This window comes from Bufo bufo, chromosome 3, assembly GCF_905171765.1.
Source record: "Bufo bufo chromosome 3, aBufBuf1.1, whole genome shotgun sequence".
Taxonomy (NCBI): domain Eukaryota; kingdom Metazoa; phylum Chordata; class Amphibia; order Anura; family Bufonidae; genus Bufo; species Bufo bufo.
In genome coordinates this window covers 469394413-469413750 of record NC_053391.1, presented here as the reverse complement: position 1 = coordinate 469413750, position 19338 = coordinate 469394413, and the positions used below count along the sequence as shown (strand labels likewise).

Here is a 19338-nt window from a genome sequence, read left to right as displayed (position 1 = left end):
CTTATTAATCACCAAACACCTGAGCAATATGGGCTGGGCATAGCACTTCTACAGTATGGATCCGCAAAATACGGATGAAATACGGATGACATACGGATGTGTTCCGTGTGCGTTCCGTATTTTTTGCGGACCCATTGACTTGAATTGGGCCTCGGACCGTGATTTTCGGACAATAATAGGACATGCACTACCTTTTTGCAGAACGGCCATGCGGACCGTTCTGTTGAAAGATAGAACATGTCCTATTATTGCCCACAAATCAAGTTCCGTGGCTCTATTCAAGTCAATGGGTCCGCAAAAAAAACGGAACACATACGGAATGTACTCCAGATGTCGTCCGTATCAGTTCCATTTTTGCGGAACCATCTATTGAAAATTTTATGGCAAGCCCAATTTTTTCTATGTAAATTACTGTATACTGTATATGCCATACAGAAAAACGGAACCGGAAACACTACTGAAAAAACAACAACTGAAAAATGGATCTGGGAAAAACGGCCCGCAAAACACTGAATAAGAAATACGGTCGTGTGAACGAGCCCTAAAGCCGTGGTTTGCTACATGTGTTTTTATACAAGTGTTTTTGAATTCCAGCCAGACTGTACACTTATATGCTGGAGAAGAGCCGTCTCATCAGCCAACCCTCAGGACAGAGCAACTTTCTTATTTTTTACCTTCTGATGGATGGATTGTCTGCTGAAGAGAAATATAACTTATACCTCAGAAGCACAACTGCACATAGGTAAGGCAATGCTAGTCAACAGCATCAAAGAGCTAAATGTGTGTATAAGGGCTCATACACACGACCGTGTGCCAGCCATGCCCGTGCTGCAGACCGTAAATTGCGGTCCGCAATGCACAGGCACCAACTATGTGCCCACCATCTGTGGACACAGACCCATTCACTTGAATGGGATCCGCGATCCGCACCTCAAAAAAGTGCTGGCTTGCCAATTGGCCATAGCAACCAATCAGATTACACCTTTCATTTTCCAAAGGAGCTCTGAAAAATGAAAGATGGACTCTAATCGGTTGTTATGGGCAACTAAGTCTGTTTCCCTTTACACCAGTTTTGATAAATCTCCCCAAAGTATATTAAATTGATGTAGAACTTTTTATTCCTAGAGTGAGCTTTCTTAAAGAAGTACTCCCATACTAGTTGTAATGGGGGTTTCTCTGTCTAGTGACATCCAGTCTGAAAACGCCATTCCTAGACATTTAACTCTTTAGATGTAACAAAATTGAAGTAGTTTTAGAGGAAGGGATTATGGGGTGCCAATGGGTTACCATAGCAAGTGAAGGCCAAAAAAGGGTCTCCGGGTCTGCCAAAGTCCTAATAGGTTGCCTGTCGGGCATAATACACCTCAGTTAATGCGCACAAGTAGTGCAGTGTGTTATGTAAGCGATCAGACAATCACATGTCCAACTCTTTTAGGACTAAGAAATGTAAAAAATAAAATGTAATTAGAGAATCATGAAAAACAGACCCAAGTTGAAAAAAATCAAAATTAATTGAAGACTAAAAGATAACAACACTAATAATTAAAAGCAACTTAAACAGTAAAAGAATCACATTATCCTGCATGATACTGCTCAAAAAACACAAAAATATTCGACTTGCCCAGAAAAAAAGACATCTGCAAAAACGAAAAATGTTTGGGTCTGACTGTATAAGACTTGGGATTAGCTTGGCCAATCTATTAGTGACAACCTTCTCAAATAAGCATCCCAGGTAAATCTGCAAAATATAATGCACAACTATTGTTTTGTAAAATAGAGATGGACATGGGACAGACTACCTGCTCTATCCTGTCCTTAGATACAGTTAATCCTGTCCTCGTAACAGTTTTAGTGTATCCTAAACACACCACTGTTACGAATAAGAAGTTTTCGAAACGTGTCAACAGCCAATACACCAGAGAGAAATTGTGTCCTGTTTGTATGTCTGTAAATACTTGCTAAATAAAGAAGGAGAAAAGACACTTCAACAAAAGTGAGTGCTGGAGCCAACATCTTTTTGTTATTTGTATTAACAATGCTATTATTTTCTCTTATAACCATGTTATAAGGGAAAATAATAATGATCGGGTCCCCATCCCGATCGTCTCCTAGCAACCGTGGTAAAAATTGAACCGCATCCACACTTGCTTGCGGATGCTTGCGATTTTCACGCAACCCCATTCACTTCTATGAAGTGGCCTGGGTTGCGTGAAAAACGCTGAATATAGATCATGCTGCGATTTTCACGCAACACACAAGTGATGCGTGAAAATCACCGCTCGTGTGCACAGCCCCATAGAAATGAATGGGTCCGGATTCAGTGCGGATGCAATGCGTTCACCTCACGCATCGCACCCACGCGGAAATCTAGCCCGTCTGAAAGAGGCCTAAGGGAACTATATTATGAGCTGTCTTATAAGATCCTATTACTATTTCCTAAATAATGATCTTGACTGTTCAATTATTCCATCCTAGTACAGCACTAACTTTGCTCATTGGCTATGATGCTGTGAATGCCATCCAAACCATTGGTCTAGTGTCCTGTGCTCAGAGTATTATTTGAGTATGTGACAGTAGACCCAAGGTCAGGCTAAAATTTACAGGATCACTATGAGTTTGGCTCAGGTGTGCCATGGTCAGTCTGGAAAATGCAGTCATCCCTCGGACTGTGCTTCACCACACAAAACCATGTGAAAGCAGTATAAGTATTTTTATACTGTTTTTTTTGGGTGGTAAGACTGGCATGCGTTTTTAGACAGCTTTCTTCACTGCTTTAGTTTGCAGTTTCTTTTAGCTTTTCTTATGGTAAAATGACATACAAATCTTTATTTGGGCATTTTTCAACTCCGATAGACATGCCTGAAAAAATGCCATTCTACATTTTGTCTTAGAATGCACAAAACGCTAAAAACGAACAAACTACATGGAAAATAATGATTTGCATCCAAAATCATAATTCCTGAGACTTTAAAATAACATCTGGATATATGTAAGAATATGAAAAAACAAAACAATAAAATGGCAAAAAAACAACAAAAATCTGTGAAATGAGCCTTTAGAGCAGGGATCAGCAACCATCGGCACTCCAGCTGTTGTGAAACTACAATTCCCAGCATGCTCCATTCATTTCTATGAGAGTTCTGAGAAGAGCAGAGCAAGTATGCATGCTGGGAGTTGTAGTTTCACAACACCTGGAGTGCCGGAGGTTGCCTACCCGTGCTTTAGAGGCTTGTATATGTGATAAATGGCACAGTATTTGTGCAGTGTGGCTAAATACCACAAGGCAAAACATTGTGCATTTTAATTTGAATTGCCAAAGATTTGCAATGTTGGTTTTGCCCATATGGCTTCTACAGGTGGAAGAAGTTCTTTCAATTTGTTTGACCAGTAGAAGCCGTGCTGCAGTAATTCCCATCACAAAACTGTGTAAATTTGCTGTAAAATTCACACCGTTTTGCTGTGCAGTAATTGACCTCCCTGCACAAATACAGAGCCACGAGGCACACCTGAAGAACCCATAGTTCCGATGCACACATGAATTTGGCACTTTTTTTACCACTAAAAAAAGACAGAAAATCTTTAGTTTAGTTTTTTGTAACATTTCTTCTAGAATTTTTGCAAACAATGGGGGAAATGTATCAAAGTGGTGTAAAGCAGAACTGGCTTAGTTGCCTATAGCAGATTCCACATTTCATTTTTTACAGCTCTTTTGGAAAATTAAAGGTGGAATCGGATTGGTTGCTATGGGCAACTAAGCCAGTTCTACTTTAGACCAGTTTGATAAATCTCCCCCACTGTTCTTACCACTAGCATTTTCTTGGTGGTACTTTTCCTCCATAGAGAAGGTGTCAAAATGCTGAGAAAACACCAAGAGGTCCATCCAGCGTGGTACATTTTTTAAATGAAGCCAGAATGAGAAAAAACACCATCTAATAATCAAAAGATCCAGGATTAAAAAATGCTTGTGTGTCCTGCATTTGCTAATTCCCATAGACTTTTGGTTAGAATCTGGAGCTGGTGCTTTTTCTGCCAAAAACCCTCCATAAAATGCAAAGATAAAAATGCCACTAAAATTGGGAAAATGTGGGAAAAAACACCAGCAAAAGCTATGTGTATGTACTCTTACAACAAAGCCCAAAGGGATGACACGGAATAGCATCCAATTAGTTAAAGCGACCCTCTGGTTCAATCTAAAAAAAAAAAATCACATTAAGGGTCTATTCACACGTCCGTAATTTGGGTCCGCATTCGTTCCGCAATTTGCGGACCCATTCACTTTCAATGGGGCTGGAACGGATGCAAATCCACATTTCCTGGATCCGCATCCGTTTTTTCGGGATCCCCATCAGTTTTTTCAGGATCTGTTTTTTCGGGATCCGCAATTTCGTTCCTGGAAAAAATAGAACATGTCCTATTCTTGTCCGCAATTGCGGACCAGAAAAGGCATTTTCTATTATAGTGTCTGTGATGTGCGGATCCGCAAATTGCGGATCGCACATTGCAGGTGTCCGTGTTTTGCGGATCCGCAATTTGCGGACGTTTGAATGGACCCTAAGGCCTCCTGCACACGAACGCGTGCTTCCAGTTGCCGTATTGCGGACCGCATTTGCGGATCCGCAATACACGGGCACCGTTCTGTGGCCATTCCGCATCACGGTTCGGACACATTCACTTCAATGGATCCGCATATCCGGACATGCGGAATGATGCGGAACGGAAGCATGGAACGGAACCCTACGGGACCACTACGGAGTGCTTCCGTGGGGTTTCGTCCCGTACTTCCTTTTCGGAACGGCTGGATCGCGGACCCATTAAAGTGAATGGGTCCGCGATCCCCTGCGGCTGCCCCACGGACGGTGTTCGTGCATTGCGGCCCGCATTTTGCACGACCACGGGGCGCACATGTTCGTGTGCAGGAGGCCTAAGGCCTCACTTACAAGTCTGTGTCCATGATGAAATCCGAGATAAGATGGTCAGTGATTCATTTATGAAGATTTCTGTGAAGAATCTGTGTTTGGTCCGTGTGTCCGTGATGGACCATGTGATTGGACCATGTGATGTGATGTCACCACAGGTCCTTTAGCCGGCAGCTCATGATTAAATAAGTAAGGACATCGGCAACTACGCGATCAAGAGGAGAAGGTGAGTTCATTATTTTTTATTTTTTAACCCTCAATTGACCACCTACTAAGCATTCTGTATAAAAGAATGCTATTATTTTCCCTTATAACCATGTTATAAGGGAAAATAATACAGTGAATAGACTGTCGTCTTAGCAACCATGCGTGAAAATCGCACCGCATCCACACTTGATTGCGGATGCTTGCGATTTTTACTCAGCCCCATTCACTTCTATGGGACCTGCGTTGCGTGATAAATGCACAATATAGAGCATGCTGCGATTTTCACACAACGCATAAGTGAGCCGTGAAAATCACCGCTCATGTGCACAGCCCCATAGAAATGAATGGGTCCGGATTCAGTGCGGGTGCAATGCGTTCACCTACCGCATTGCACCCGCGCGGAAATCTCGCCCGTGTGAACTCAGCCTAACTGGCAATCAGCTGTATCGTCCATGTTTGATGAGAAAATGCCATCAGTTTGCATATCTTGTGATTTTTGCTGATGAGAAGCACCTTGTTTTTTCTGACTGAGTTTGTGTTTTCACATCAAACACTTTTAACTAAAAGGCAGGACTGCGTGCTCTGCTGTCTATTGTGCTGCTGGCCTTTCGTAATAACATGACAAATGTGAAGACTAAACAAAACGGATAGCTCTGCAGCCTGAAACCTATGATTTTCCTTATTTAGCAAGGCATACAATTAGCGTAGCACTCTCCAAACATGGATTCTATTTCTGCGCAGAAATGTACGGCTATGTAAACAACACATGTCACATGTACAAAAGACAAACATTGCTATTCAAGCATCATTTAGAGCACATCTCAGTGTGTCGCAGGGCCATTTTCTATCTTGGAAATAGGTTAATAGAAGCTGTAAGTGCAACAATCATTTCAAAGTAACAAGCCCTTTTTACTGGTTTACCAATGGCCTTTATAAAGTTAGCTTTGAAGGATGTAAAAAAAAAAAAGGCGGACAAATATATCCGTACAAAAGCATTGAGAAAAAGTCGCTGCATTAACACAAAAATAGTGTTTGAATGTCTTTGATATTTGGCTTTTGGGTGGAATTTATGGAAAAGGTAAAAAGTTCACGCTACAATGATCATGAAAGTAGGGCATTTAAGTGGATGCAAGCAATAGTAATTTTCTCATCTCATACAATTTATTCAAACAAAAGCCAACAACAGTGGTGGGTATACCCCCACAAAAAATGTTAATGTCTCAAAAACTTGTCATGTGGCCTTGACCATCAATTACAGCTTGACAACGATGTCTCATGCTGTTCACAAGTCAACTTAAGCCTCATGCAGACGTCCATGGAACACGGTCCGTCAGATACCGGACTGGCATTGCAGGAGCACACGGCGCCATAGCAACCAATGACGCCGTGCGCTCCTGCAATGCCAGTCCGGTTCCTCACGGACCGTGTTCCATGGACGTCTGTATGAGGCTTCATTGTCTGCTGAGGTATGAGGCTCAGGACATTGAGGTTCTGGAGTACAGAGTAATGAGCTTCTACACGGTGACTCAGCTGATTCCATATGTTTTAAATGGGATTCAGGTCTGGAGAAAGTATAGGCTACTCTATTTGAGGTATGCCCTAATAATGTGACCTCGATGAGCTGGCACATTGTCATCAATGAAGTTGAAATTAGACCTGTGTTGTTCATGCAGAGGCCAAATGACTGGATTAATGATGTTATTCAAGTAGTATGGACTTGTCACTGTAGCATTCACAAAGTGTAGGACAATTCTGTATTGACTAGACACACCTGCCCACACTGTTGCACCACCACTACCAAAGGCTCACCTGGTGACAGCAGTGGCTGATGCATAGCTCTCTCCTTGACATCTCCAACATTGTTGGCGGCCATCATTTCTGCTCAGCGTGAATCGACTTTCATCAGTGAACAGCATGCTGTTTCATCAGTGGCCAGATGCTGTGGCACATGTGTTCCATACTAGAATGCATGGCGATATCTTGAATGGGTCTAATCTAATCCCCGATTAATTATATGGACCTGGGGAAAGCATCTGACTTATTAGTGCAGGCATATAAAACAGCACTAGTATTGTGATATCATTTGAATGTGTTTTTTTTGTTTAATTTGATGTATATTTCTGATAAGGAGGCTCATATGGGGGGGGGGGGGAGGTATAAATAAGCACGATGTGTTTGAGTATACTGTGCTTTCGGGTGGCCAGAGGTCCGGTTTTAGGCCAGAGAGTCCAGATTTCAGACTGCTTGTCCTCTGTCTGGCACAGGATCTGGAAAGACGCAAAGGGATGTCTTTCTTACCAGCTCTCACTCAGACAGCAGCACTGTGCTGTCTGAGCGTGAGCTGCAGGGGTAAAGTTATCTACCCTCCCACCCATGCAGATAACCTGAAGTTAATTCTGTCTTAATTTTTTAAGTCCCGTCAGCTATGGACTGGGAGGGGGCATGGCCTAACTGGGGCGGGGGAAAAGCTGGGGGCAGGGTTATAAAGTCCATCTTTTGAGGCTGGTATGAGTGGCCACCCTATTGTGCTTCCAGTATCATGTGTGTCATTGTGCACTGAAGTGACCAGCTTTTAATATCCAATTTTTGGACTTCGCCTTATGGATACCTGAAGAACTGGCTTAATTGTGGGGTAAACGCATCTGGACAACCAAAAGGACTTATAGGGAGGTAATAGGGACAACTGAGGGTCTGTACCGAACATTACGGTGTCCTGGTCCTGGACCCAAACACGAACTATGGCGCCAAAGTCTGCTCGTTGTTCGGAGTTAAAATAAGCTTGTTGAAAGGCTGCAGCACAGCCAAATCAACAAGTGTTTAGTCTGTGGGCACTTGGAAGCCATCACAGTCATGCCTAGTATTGGAATAGCTGTGATTGGCCGGTGCACCATGTGACCATGCATGCATAAATGCTGGATCACATGTTGCTCTGCGATTCTGCTCTAACTAGTGTAGGGACAGGATTCCGCTGCAGCCAGGGAAAGTGTTAGGCTTTTATTATTTTTAAAAAGCGTGCTAGTGACCTGTAGGTGTTATTTACTGGTGCAATACAAGACCTTTGCACCAGTGACAGAAATACAATACTTAACTGGGCTATTCAGTCTGAGGGTGACCTGTAAGCATTTTTGGTCAGTGCAATCCAACACCTTTGCACCAGTGACATGGAAATTCATCAGTTCATCCGTCTGTTAATAGTGTTGATCGCGAATATTCTAATCGCGAATATTTATCGCAAATATCGTCACTTCGAGAACCCGCGAAAATCTAGAATATAGTGCTATATATCCGTAATCACAAATTATTCTAGCTTGTTTTTCATTAGTACTATTGCTTCTTGCTTGTGGGCCAATGAGAAGGCTGCAATATCTTTGTCAGAGCTTAGCAACATCCCTAGCAACCAATGGGAAAGTTGCCTACCCCTTACTATATAAGAAGCTCCCCAGCAGCCATTTTCTGCTGTTTTTTGCAGTTCTGAGAGAGAGAGCAGTGACATTGCTGTGCTCTGTGCTTTGCAGACTCATCTGGATCCTTATTTAATGATATTAGATAGTTAGCTCATATATGTAATACAGATAGTTAGTGGGAGATAGTCAGTGTAGGTTAGATAGTGATATAGTGTAGCAGGGTGTTAGGTAGTATGATAGGATTTACTGTTTGCAAATGTCCAAAATGTTACATTTCCAGCTCACCTTTTTACAAATGCTCCACGTGCACGGAATAAACAGGTAGTCCATATAGCATGTGAGAAGAAAGGTTTCCGGCACTGTGATACTTTTCAGTAGAAACTTCCTCTTTATTAATGTAACATAAATCCATGTACAGACAAATCCTTACAACATGTGGTAGTTGACGCGTTTCAGACCAGTGTCCTTAGTCGACTACAGACATAGTGCTGTGATGTCACAACAATACTTAGTGCACCAATCAGTAATATCTACTTAGACCTGATAAAATGTGAAGTTGCACGTATTGAGCAAAATAAATGCGCATCATTAGTACCGATTTGCGCAATTGCGAAAATAATGACTGGAGATCACGAATTCTAGAAATCAAGAATTCATTGCGAATATTATGCGAAAAATTTGCTAAATATCGCTCTTCACTATCTGTTAATTGCATCGCTGACACATACATATTTTTTGATCCGCAAAAGACGTTCCTTGCCATTGTCATACAGGAATACAAAAGTTCGTCTGTCAGCCTATTTGCTGGACGACCATAAAAAAATTAGGAGAGCCTCAAATAAGGGACATGGCAGTGGACATGCTGCTGCTGGTGTTAGTGTTGTTGGAGCTCCTGCTGCAGCAAAAGGACATTGTCGATCTGTGACAGCTATGCACCCAAATAAAACACCTTCCTCTGGTACACGCAGGCAACAGTTTTTACCCAGGACATACAAGCACCAAACTGTCTCGTCATGGCCCTTAGCAACCTGACACAGAATTGACAGACACATGAGAAAAAGAAAACAGAAACAGTGCTGGCTTCCTCCCCTGCGTCTTCCACCACCACGTCCTTCTCCTCCTCCACTCGGACCTCCACCTTCTGGCTCAAGATTATTATGTCTTATATTAGCAGAGTAGAGTAATATGCAGGCCACCCCCAAAAATTACTAAAGGTCACAGAATTGACAAATACATTGAAAAAAACAAAACAGAAAGAGTTTTGGCTTCCTCCCTCGCTTCCGCTACCTCTTCCACCTATACCACCACATCCACAGCCTCCTCAACTTCCTACTCTACTTGGACCTCCACTTCCTGGTTCAAGATTGTTATTTTGTTTATTTTTATGTATTTTATGTTATTTTAAGTCATTTCCCTATCCAAATTTGCAGGGCAATTGTACTGCTCTTACCCCCATTTTGGATCATTTTGCAAGCCTCTAGCCCTTTCTATGACTTATTTACAGCCCTTTTTAAAGCCCCAAAGTTCGGGTCCTCATTGGCTTCAATGGGGTTCGGTGTTCGGGGTCAAGTTCGGTACCCGAATCTGAACATTCACTGGTCCGCTCATCACTAGTAAAGTTGCCCTCCTTTTGTTAGAGTATATCAAAATACAACATAATACAAGGGTTTCTCCAGGATTACACCTAAGAAGTTTCCATGCTACTATATTTGGGTATGAATGAAAATGGAAAAAAGAGCTATGCCTGTTTTATCAACTAATATTGGAGTCTTACCGCTGGCACACTTCCTAATTCGCCTGCTCAGTTTGGCAGTCTAAATACTTGGTAATTTAGGGGGCTCCTAATTCTTATATGTATTTAGAAAATGAGACTGCCAGCTCTGCTGCTGTAACACACATCTCTGAAAGTATATTAGCTAACAGTCAATGTTGTATATAAAAAAAAATCACCTTGTAATTCCACAACTTTCCTTATGTCTAGAATTAACTGTGCAAATTATGTTGCCAGCAGAGCAGGGATCTTTCCAAATAGGTGAACCATTTCAACCAGAGAACCAGGAATGAATCACATACAATTTTAAATAACTACGTTAAGATTCATAAAAAGATGATCCACAGAGGAATGCATCTTTTTTACTTTTATTGTGCAGAATCTCATGCTTTTAGCATAATTTTGCATTTAAACAAAGTCGAGAAATGGTTGCATTAGTAAAAGGTTCTGTATCTTCTAGTGTTTAATGTGCCAAAAGAACAAATGTTGACAGTAATGCAACGAAGCAGATGGCCACAAATTTAGCGGAAAATAGTTAATAATTAGTACTACTGTCAGTTAACCTGAGAAGACTACTGAAAGCAAATATAAACTGCTGACATTGTGTATGTCATGTTCAGACTTTGTTCATACTGAGATGCCAGGGATATGTTTTTAACATCTCCCAGACAGAACAACATTGAATCATTCGAAATATATGAACTGCATCATGTGATAATCTGTTTTCACTAGTGACTACTTCTCTAATTAAGACGCATATACCAGTGTGTTTATGCCAATTTGTTTTGTTGTTAAAATGTGTCCTTTTCAAAGGGACTGTTTGTTGGACTGCAAACCTTTTTCTCCCAGGAAGTGTAGTTTAAAGGGGTTATCCAATATCATAAACTGCCCCCCATGTGCCGATGAAAACATCTGGTGTCGGAGTGAACAGCCAATTGGGCAGGCGGGGTCAAGCCTTTCCAGCGTCACCCGCGATGCTTGGGAGGCTTGTTACCATACCCGCCTGCCATTGGCTGCGCCACCTCCCACCCACCACACACCCGATGTTTTAATTGGCGCATGGGGAGAAGCAGCAGCGGCGGTGCAGGGACCAGGAGTGGTGCAAGGAGCGGGGAGTAGGGTAAGAATATTCCCTGTGAGGGGCCAGGCACATGGTGGGGAGAAGTTTATGATATTGATGATATTGGATAACCCCTTTAAGGTAAATTACTAAACTGGAGTGACGAGAAATAATGCAACATGATGGCGCATGTCTATGTTTGTTGATAGCAGGTGTAAATAGGTATTCTGCCCGCCAGAGAGTTCAATATGCACTTTTTAATACATTCAAGAATTTCTAAAAATTGGGTTTGGCCACTTTGCCAAAGTTAGCCAAGAAATTTGATTTGTTCCGAATTAATTTGTCAAGAGTCGCTATAAATCAGGTGTAACAGGCCACTCTGGCTTATGGGTGCAGCCACAGGGAGCGCTGAGTCCATGCCGTGAAGAACCACACAGTATTATTCTGACATTTCACATTTTTTAACCACTTCATATCTGGGCCATTTCCCCCTTCCTGACAGAGCCATTTTCTGCAAATCTGACTTGTGTCACTTTATGTGGTAATAACTTTAAAACAGTTTTACTTATCCAGGCCATTCTGAGAGTGTTCTCTCGTCACAAATTGTACTTCATGACAGTGGTGAAATTGAGTAAAAAATTTCATTTTTAATTATTAAAAAAATACCAAATTTACCAAAAATTTTGAAAAATTAGCAAATTTACAAATTTCAATTTCTCAATTTTTATAATAGTTAGTAATACCTCCAAAAATAGTTATTATTTTACATTCCCTTTATGTCTACTTCATGTTTGAATCATTTTGTAAATGTCATTTTATTTTTTGGGGACGTTAGAAGGCTTAGAAGTTTAGAAGCAAATCTTGAAATTTTTCAGAAAATTTCCAAAACCCACTTTTTAAGGACCAGTTCAGGTCTGAAGTCAGTTTGTGAGGCTTACATAATAGAAACCACCCAAAAATGACCCTATTTTAGAAACTACACCCCTCAAGGTATTCAAAACTGATTTTACAAATGTTGTTAACCCTTTAGGTGTTCCACAAGAATTAATGGAAAATGGAGATGAAATTTCAGAATTTCACTTTTTTGGCAGATTTTCCATTTTAATAATTTTTTTCCGCTAAAAAAACAAGGGTTAACAGCCAAACAAAATTCTATATTTATTGTCCTGATTCTGTAGTTTACAGAAACATCCCATATGTGGTTGTAAACTGCTGTATGGCCACACGGCAGGGTGCAGAAAGAAAAAAAATGCCATATGGTTTTTAGAAGTCAGATTTTGCTGGACTGGTTTTTTGACACCATGTCCTATTTGAAGCCCCCCTGATGCAACCCTAGAGTAGAAACTCCCCAAAAGTGACCCATTTTGGAAAATACATCCCTCAAGGTATTCAAAACTGATTTTACAAACTTTTGCAAGCCTTTAGGTGTTCCACAAGAGTTAATGGAGTATGGAGATGAAATTTCAGAATTTAAATTTTTTTGAAAATTTTCCATTTTAATCCATTTTTTTCCAGTAACAAAGCAATGGTTAACAGCCAAACAAATCTCAATATTTATTGCCCTGATTCTGTAGTTTACAGAAACACCCCATATGTGGTCGTAAACTGCTGTACGGCCACATGGCAGGGTGCAGTAGGAAAGGAGCGCCAAGTGCTTTTTGGAAGGCAGATTTTGCTGGACAGATTTTGCTGTCACATTTGAGTAGAAACTCCAAAATTGACCCCATTTTGGAAACTATGGGATAAGGTGGCAGTTTTGTTGGTACTATTTTAGGAAACATATGATTTTTGCTTGCTCTATATTACACTTTTTGTGAGGCAAGGAAACAAAAAATGGCACCTATTTTATTTTTTGTTTTTTACAATGTTCATCTGACAGGTTAGATTATGTGATATTTTTATACAGCATGTTCTTATGGACGCGGCGATACCTAATATTTATACTTTTTTATTTATTTATTTAAGTTTTACACAATAATATAATTTTTGAAACAAAAAAAAAACAAAAAAACATTTTCATAGTCTGAGAGCCATAGTTTTTTTTCATTTTCTGGCGATTGTCTTAGGTAGGTTCTCATTTTTTGTGAGATGAGATGACTGTTTAATTGGCACTATTTTGGGGTACATATGACTCTTTGATCGCTTGCTATTACACTTTTTGTGGTGTAAGGTGACAAATAATGGCTTTTTTGTGGCACTGTTACTATTTTTTTTATAGCGTTCACCTGAGGGGTTGGGTCGGGTCATGTAATATTTTAATAGAGCTGGTTGTTACGGACGTGGTGATACCTAATATGTCTACTTTTTTTATTTAATTTCACTTTAACACAATAATAGCATTTTTGAAACAAAAAATTATGTTTTAATGTCTCCATATTCTGAGAGCTATATATATATATATTTTTTTTTAGCTATTTTCTTATGTAGGGACACATTTTTTGTGGAATGAGGTGTCTTATTGGTACCATTTTGTGGGATGTAAGCCTTTTTGATCACTAGGTGTAAGGTGACAAAAATGGCTTTTTTTTACACAGTTTTTATTTTTTATGGTATTTATCGGACGTGGTGGATCATAGGATATATTCATAGAGCCGGCCATCATAGACGCGGCAATACCAAATATGTCTATTTTATTTATTTTTTCCTATTTTTAATATTTTTTTTATTGCTTAATTGGGGAGATTTTTTTTTTTTACATGTGAAACCTTTTTTACATTTTTTTTAATTTTACACTATGTGTCCTCCATAAGGTCATACAAGACCTCTGGGGGACATTTAACTTCACATTTTTTTTGTTTTTCCACCATTGATTTCTCCTGTAACTGGGGCTGAGTAGCTTCAGTTACAAGGGAAATACACCCACCAGAGAGGATGTACAGCATTATACTACGCTGTACAACCTCAGTGTAGGGCTGATTGAGGTCTGTAGAAGGCCCAACAGGTCCTGCACTCTCCTGTCCCTGGCGGTCACATAGCGCTTCCTGCTCTGTATACACAGCGCTCGGTGAGCGCTGTGTATGCAGCGATCTAGAAGGCAGGGACACCTGGGAACCCACTCTGCAGCTGCACGATTAGCGTGCAGCTGCGATCTCTGAATGGACGTTCCAGAACGTCCATTCAGAGTTAAACATCCACCCATAAGATGTTTATATCCACCCATAGGATGTTTAAACATCCACCCAAAGGGATGTTTATATAAAACTTGTGACTTATATATAGATCTGAGACCAGGCACATCTATATTTGTTACTGTCAATGTCATATATAAAATATATTCAATGCTAAAGCTATTCTATATCTGTTTTCCCCACAGGTATCTCAATCAGACAGTGCCAGCAGAGATATTAAGCACACAAAACAGAGAGAAAGTAGCTAACGTCAAACAAGCACTGAATGCTTTGGGATTTAACAGCCTTGTAAGTTGTTCTGAACTGGAAATTGCATGAACTGACTTTAATAATTTAATGTTACATTGTTAATCAGAAGTCTACTTTGATTAAAAAGTGATAGCAGCAATAAGATAACTATAAGGAGAACAGAAATAGAGTTTCAAATTGTACTTAATCCAGGGAAGCCCATAGGTGGTTGTCCAGGTGTCCATTTTATACTGGCAGTGGTGTAAATAGGGCCCTTTAGACCCTAGGACAAATTTTGAGCTTAAAGGGAGTCTGTCAAGTAAATTTCCCTAATATAACTACTAGCAATGGGCAACAAAAGGTTGTGACTGCATTATAACTAGAGATGAGCCAGTTCGCCAAATTTTCAGAAAAAAATTAGTTCGATCCGAATTTATTTGCGCCGAATCACTTTAAAAATGGCTATTTCCTGGCTGCAGAGAGCCTTTATAGTGGTGTAGAACAAAAAAAAAGTGTACAAAACACTATCATGAACAACATATAATACGAGTTTCCAAAGTTATAATGCCACATCTATAACGTCCAATTACTTGTGCAATAAAACCACATATATAATGGATCAGTATGGAAAGGACACACAATATGCGTGACTGAATGAACTGCAGGATATAATGATCCTTGCAGAATTAGACCGCGCCTGTGTCCATATATCTATCTGATTGAAAGTAAAGTGACTAATGCATATAGAGAGACAGCCTTCGTCCAGCATCTCAATCAGAATAGTATAGGTATGCGCTTTACCTGTGAGTCGCACCCCACGACTCTGCCATTCCTGGATATTAAAATCTCCAGGAATGCTAGGGGGAAACTGGACACGTCAATCTATAGGAAGGCTAGCTCCACGAATTCCCTCCTGAGGTGGGAGAGTAACCATCCTCTCCCACTTCGGAGAGGAATTCCTAGGGGCCAATACTTGCGACTCAGACGCAATTGCTCAGATAAGCATGACTTGATCAACCAGGCAGCTGATCTGAGGATGAGATTTTTGTCTAGGGGTTACCCCGATTATGTTTTGAGATCAGCATATCAGACAGCCTTGTCCCGACCAAGATGCTCATTGCTCACTCCTAATCAACCATCTACTCCGCAAACCAAGATCATGAGAATTATCACCAATTTTGATAGGGGGTCCAAACAAGTTAGGCAGATCATAAAACGTCATTGGGAAGTCCTTAAAATGGACCCTGACTTGAAAGATGTGCTGGGTGATCAACCACAAATCACCTACCGCAGGGGACCAAATATACGTGACAAACTCGTGCATAGTCACTATGCACCTGATCGCACAAAGACCACCTGGTTGCGATCCAGGATCTTGGGCTGTTATAGATGCGGTAATTGCATAGCGTGTAAACGCATACAGGTTACAAAATCTTTTGTGAGCAATGGGACAGGCAAAACATATTCAATCCCACATTTCATTAACTGCAAATCTAGAGGGGTCATTTACCGGGTCCAATGTGAATGTGGGATTGAATATGTAGGCAAGACGATACGGGAATTCAGGAGGCGGATAGGGGAGCATATGGGGGATATCTCGCACAAACGAGACACCCCAATCTCAAAACACGTACACATTGCGCACAATGGTAAAGCCTCCTTGAAGTTCCTGGGTATCGATATTGTTAAGCCTCCCTTGAGAGGGGGTGATTGGGACAAATGTCTGCTTCAACAAGAATCCCGATGGATTTTCCATCTCAAAACATCTGCACCTCTTGGCCTCAATGAAAGGCTAGATTATGGGTGCTTCATATAGATTGCGGTGATGGGCCCTTTTAAAAGGGTATTTCTCATGCTAACGGTGTCATCCTATTCTAAGTGATGGGATGAACTTGCATGAGACATCCTATTATCCTATTATTTCAAATTTACTTGGCATCATGTCCATAATTCTTTGTGACTTGTTATTGTCCCTGTATTCCTGCAAGAAATGTCAGTCTAATCTTGCTATGATTTTGTGTCATAGCGTTACCACAGACGCTTCTATCACGAGATGTACTGTGCGGTTTGCTTCCTGTTGACATATTCTCCTAGGCAACCGCTCATACCCTCCGCCTCCCGATCTGATTGGCCGCCGTACCATGTGGTATCGGCAGCGGCGTCTGGTGCGTCGCGGCGCATGCGCGTGACGTCAGACGCCGACGCAGATGCTGGCAGGGCGGTGTCCCAGGAAGAGGCACGTTTGGGCTCTATTTAAAACTCCATGAAGGTATGTGTCAGTGTGGCTGGTATTGGTTGAGGAACCCCCTAAACCATAGGGACATTACCTTTAGCGAGGACCACCATATCCTCACACACCAACAAGCAGAGGAGCATCTATCCCTCTGCAGCACGGCAATCCTGCACCATGGATGTCTGCTTTCAGGCTCTTATCTCAATTTCTTGAGCCTGTCTTTTAGTGTAACCATTTGACTGCAGTATGTGCTTACCTGCTACCTGCGGTTACATATGGCACCTATTGTTTCTTTTTTCTACATGTACTGAATCCCCCTGAGGAGTCGACACGACAGAAACGTGCCACGTCGGGAGGTCTGTAGTTATTTTATGTTTAGTAGACTAGTGATCAGGTCCATAACTAGGGACAGGTATCCTGACGGGGTCGCCCTTTCCAGGGCGAGTGCTCTGTGTAGACAGGCAGTATGGGAGCAGCCCCCTTCCTACCAAGTGTATAGGGTGAGATAGGGCACAGTATCCATACTCCCGTGACTGCACGTCTGCTCTACACTCCGTTTGATCAAGGCTTTTTTCCCCGCCACGCTGATCCTAGTCACCTGGTTGGTCAGGTAAGACTGCTTGCGTCCACACAGGCGCAGCAGTTTCTTTGCTTACCCTTGCTCTACCAGCAGAGGGGTATCTATCACAGAACCCCTTAATTATATGTTTTGTATTGTTGATGCATCCTCTGGTGTATATTTTATTGCATATCTTATAAAGGTTATATTTTAATAAGGATATTTCCCCACACATTATTTGGTGGGCCTCTGGCAACTTTGAATCTTGAAATATCGGTGAGACTTTTGACACTATTAGTCCCACTCAGGTACTGCCACATCTATAACGTCCAATTACTTGTGCAATAAAACCACATGTATAATGGATCAGTATGGAAAGGACACACAATATGCGTGACTGAATGAACTGCAGGATATAATGATCCTTGCTGAATTAGACCGCGCCTGTGTCCATATATCTATCTGATTGAAAGTAAAATGACTAATGCATATAGAGAGACAACACGTAGGGTTTGTCTATACCTGTGTGGTGACAATATAGATGAAGGTGCCGCTTCACCTTCACCATCAGGAGACCACAGCATGACAAGGTGACATAGTGTGAAGGAGGCAGCAGCATGAGGGGGCCACAGAGTGGCAAGGTGACATAGTGTGGAGGTGTTAGCAGCATCAGGAGGCCACAGAGTGGCAAGGTGACATAGTGTGGAGGTGGTAGCAGCATCAGGAGGCCACAGAGTGGCATAGTGACATAGTGTGGAGGTGGCAGCAGCATGAGGAGACCACAGAATGGCAAGGTGACATAGTGTGGAGGTGGCAGCAGCATCAAGAAGCCACAGAATGGCAAGGTGACATAGTGTGGAGGTGGAAGCAGCATCAGGAGGCCACAGAATGGCAAGGTGACATAGTGTGGAGGAGGCAGCATCAGGAGGCTACAGAGTGGCAAGGTGACATAGTGTGGAGGTGGCAGCAGTATCAGGAGGCCACAGAGTGGCATGGTGACATAGTGTGGAGGTGGCAGCAGCATGAGGAGACCACAGAATGGCAAGGTGACATAGTGTGGAGGTGGCAGCATCAGGAGGCTACAGAGTAGCAAGGTGACATAGTGTGGAGGTGGCAGCAGCATCAGGTGGCCACAGAGTGGCATGGTGACATAGTGTGGAGGTGGCAGCAGCAGCATGAGGAGACCACAGAGTGGCAAGGTGAGATAGTGTGGAGGTGGCAGCAGCATCAGGAGGCCACAGAATGGCAAGGTGACAGATTGTGGAGGTCGCAGCAGCATCAGGAGACCACAGCATGGCATGGTGACATAGTGTGAAGGTGGCAGCAGCATAAGGGGGCCACAGAGTGGCAAGGTGACATAGTGTGGAGGTGTTAGCAGCATCAGGAGGCCACAGAGTGGCAAGGTGACATAGTGTGGAGGTGGCAGCAGCATCAGGAGGCCACAGAGTGGCATGGTGACATAGTGTGGAGGTGGCAGCAGCATGAGGAGACCACAGAATGGCAAGGTGACATAGTGTGGAGGTGGCAGCAGCATGAAGAGACCACAGAATGGCAAGGTGACATAGTGTGGAGGTGGCAGCATCAGGAGGCTACAGAGTGGCAAGGTGACATAGTGTGGAGGTGGCAGCAGCATCAGGAGGTCACAGAGTGGCATGGTGACATAGTGTGGAGGTGGCAGCAGCATGAGGAGACCACAGAATGGCAAGGTGACATAGTGTGGAGGTGGCAGCAGCATCAGGAGGCCACAGAATGGCAAGGTGACATAGTGTGGAGGTGGCAGCATCAGGAGGCTACAGAGTGGCAAGGTGACATAGTGTGGAGGTGGCAGCAGC

General features: G+C 42.2%; 1 protein-coding gene across 1 annotated transcript in view; it reads left to right on the top strand.

Annotated features, from left to right (window-relative positions):
- Nucleotides 1-19338, top strand: part of MYO16 (myosin XVI) — a 441642-nt gene that overhangs the window by 97919 nt on the left and 324385 nt on the right. The window contains exons 15-16 of the mRNA XM_040422330.1: nucleotides 595-742; nucleotides 14672-14774. Of these exons, the coding sequence (XP_040278264.1) occupies nucleotides 595-742; nucleotides 14672-14774 (251 nt within the window). The remainder of the gene's footprint in view (nucleotides 1-594; nucleotides 743-14671; nucleotides 14775-19338) is intronic.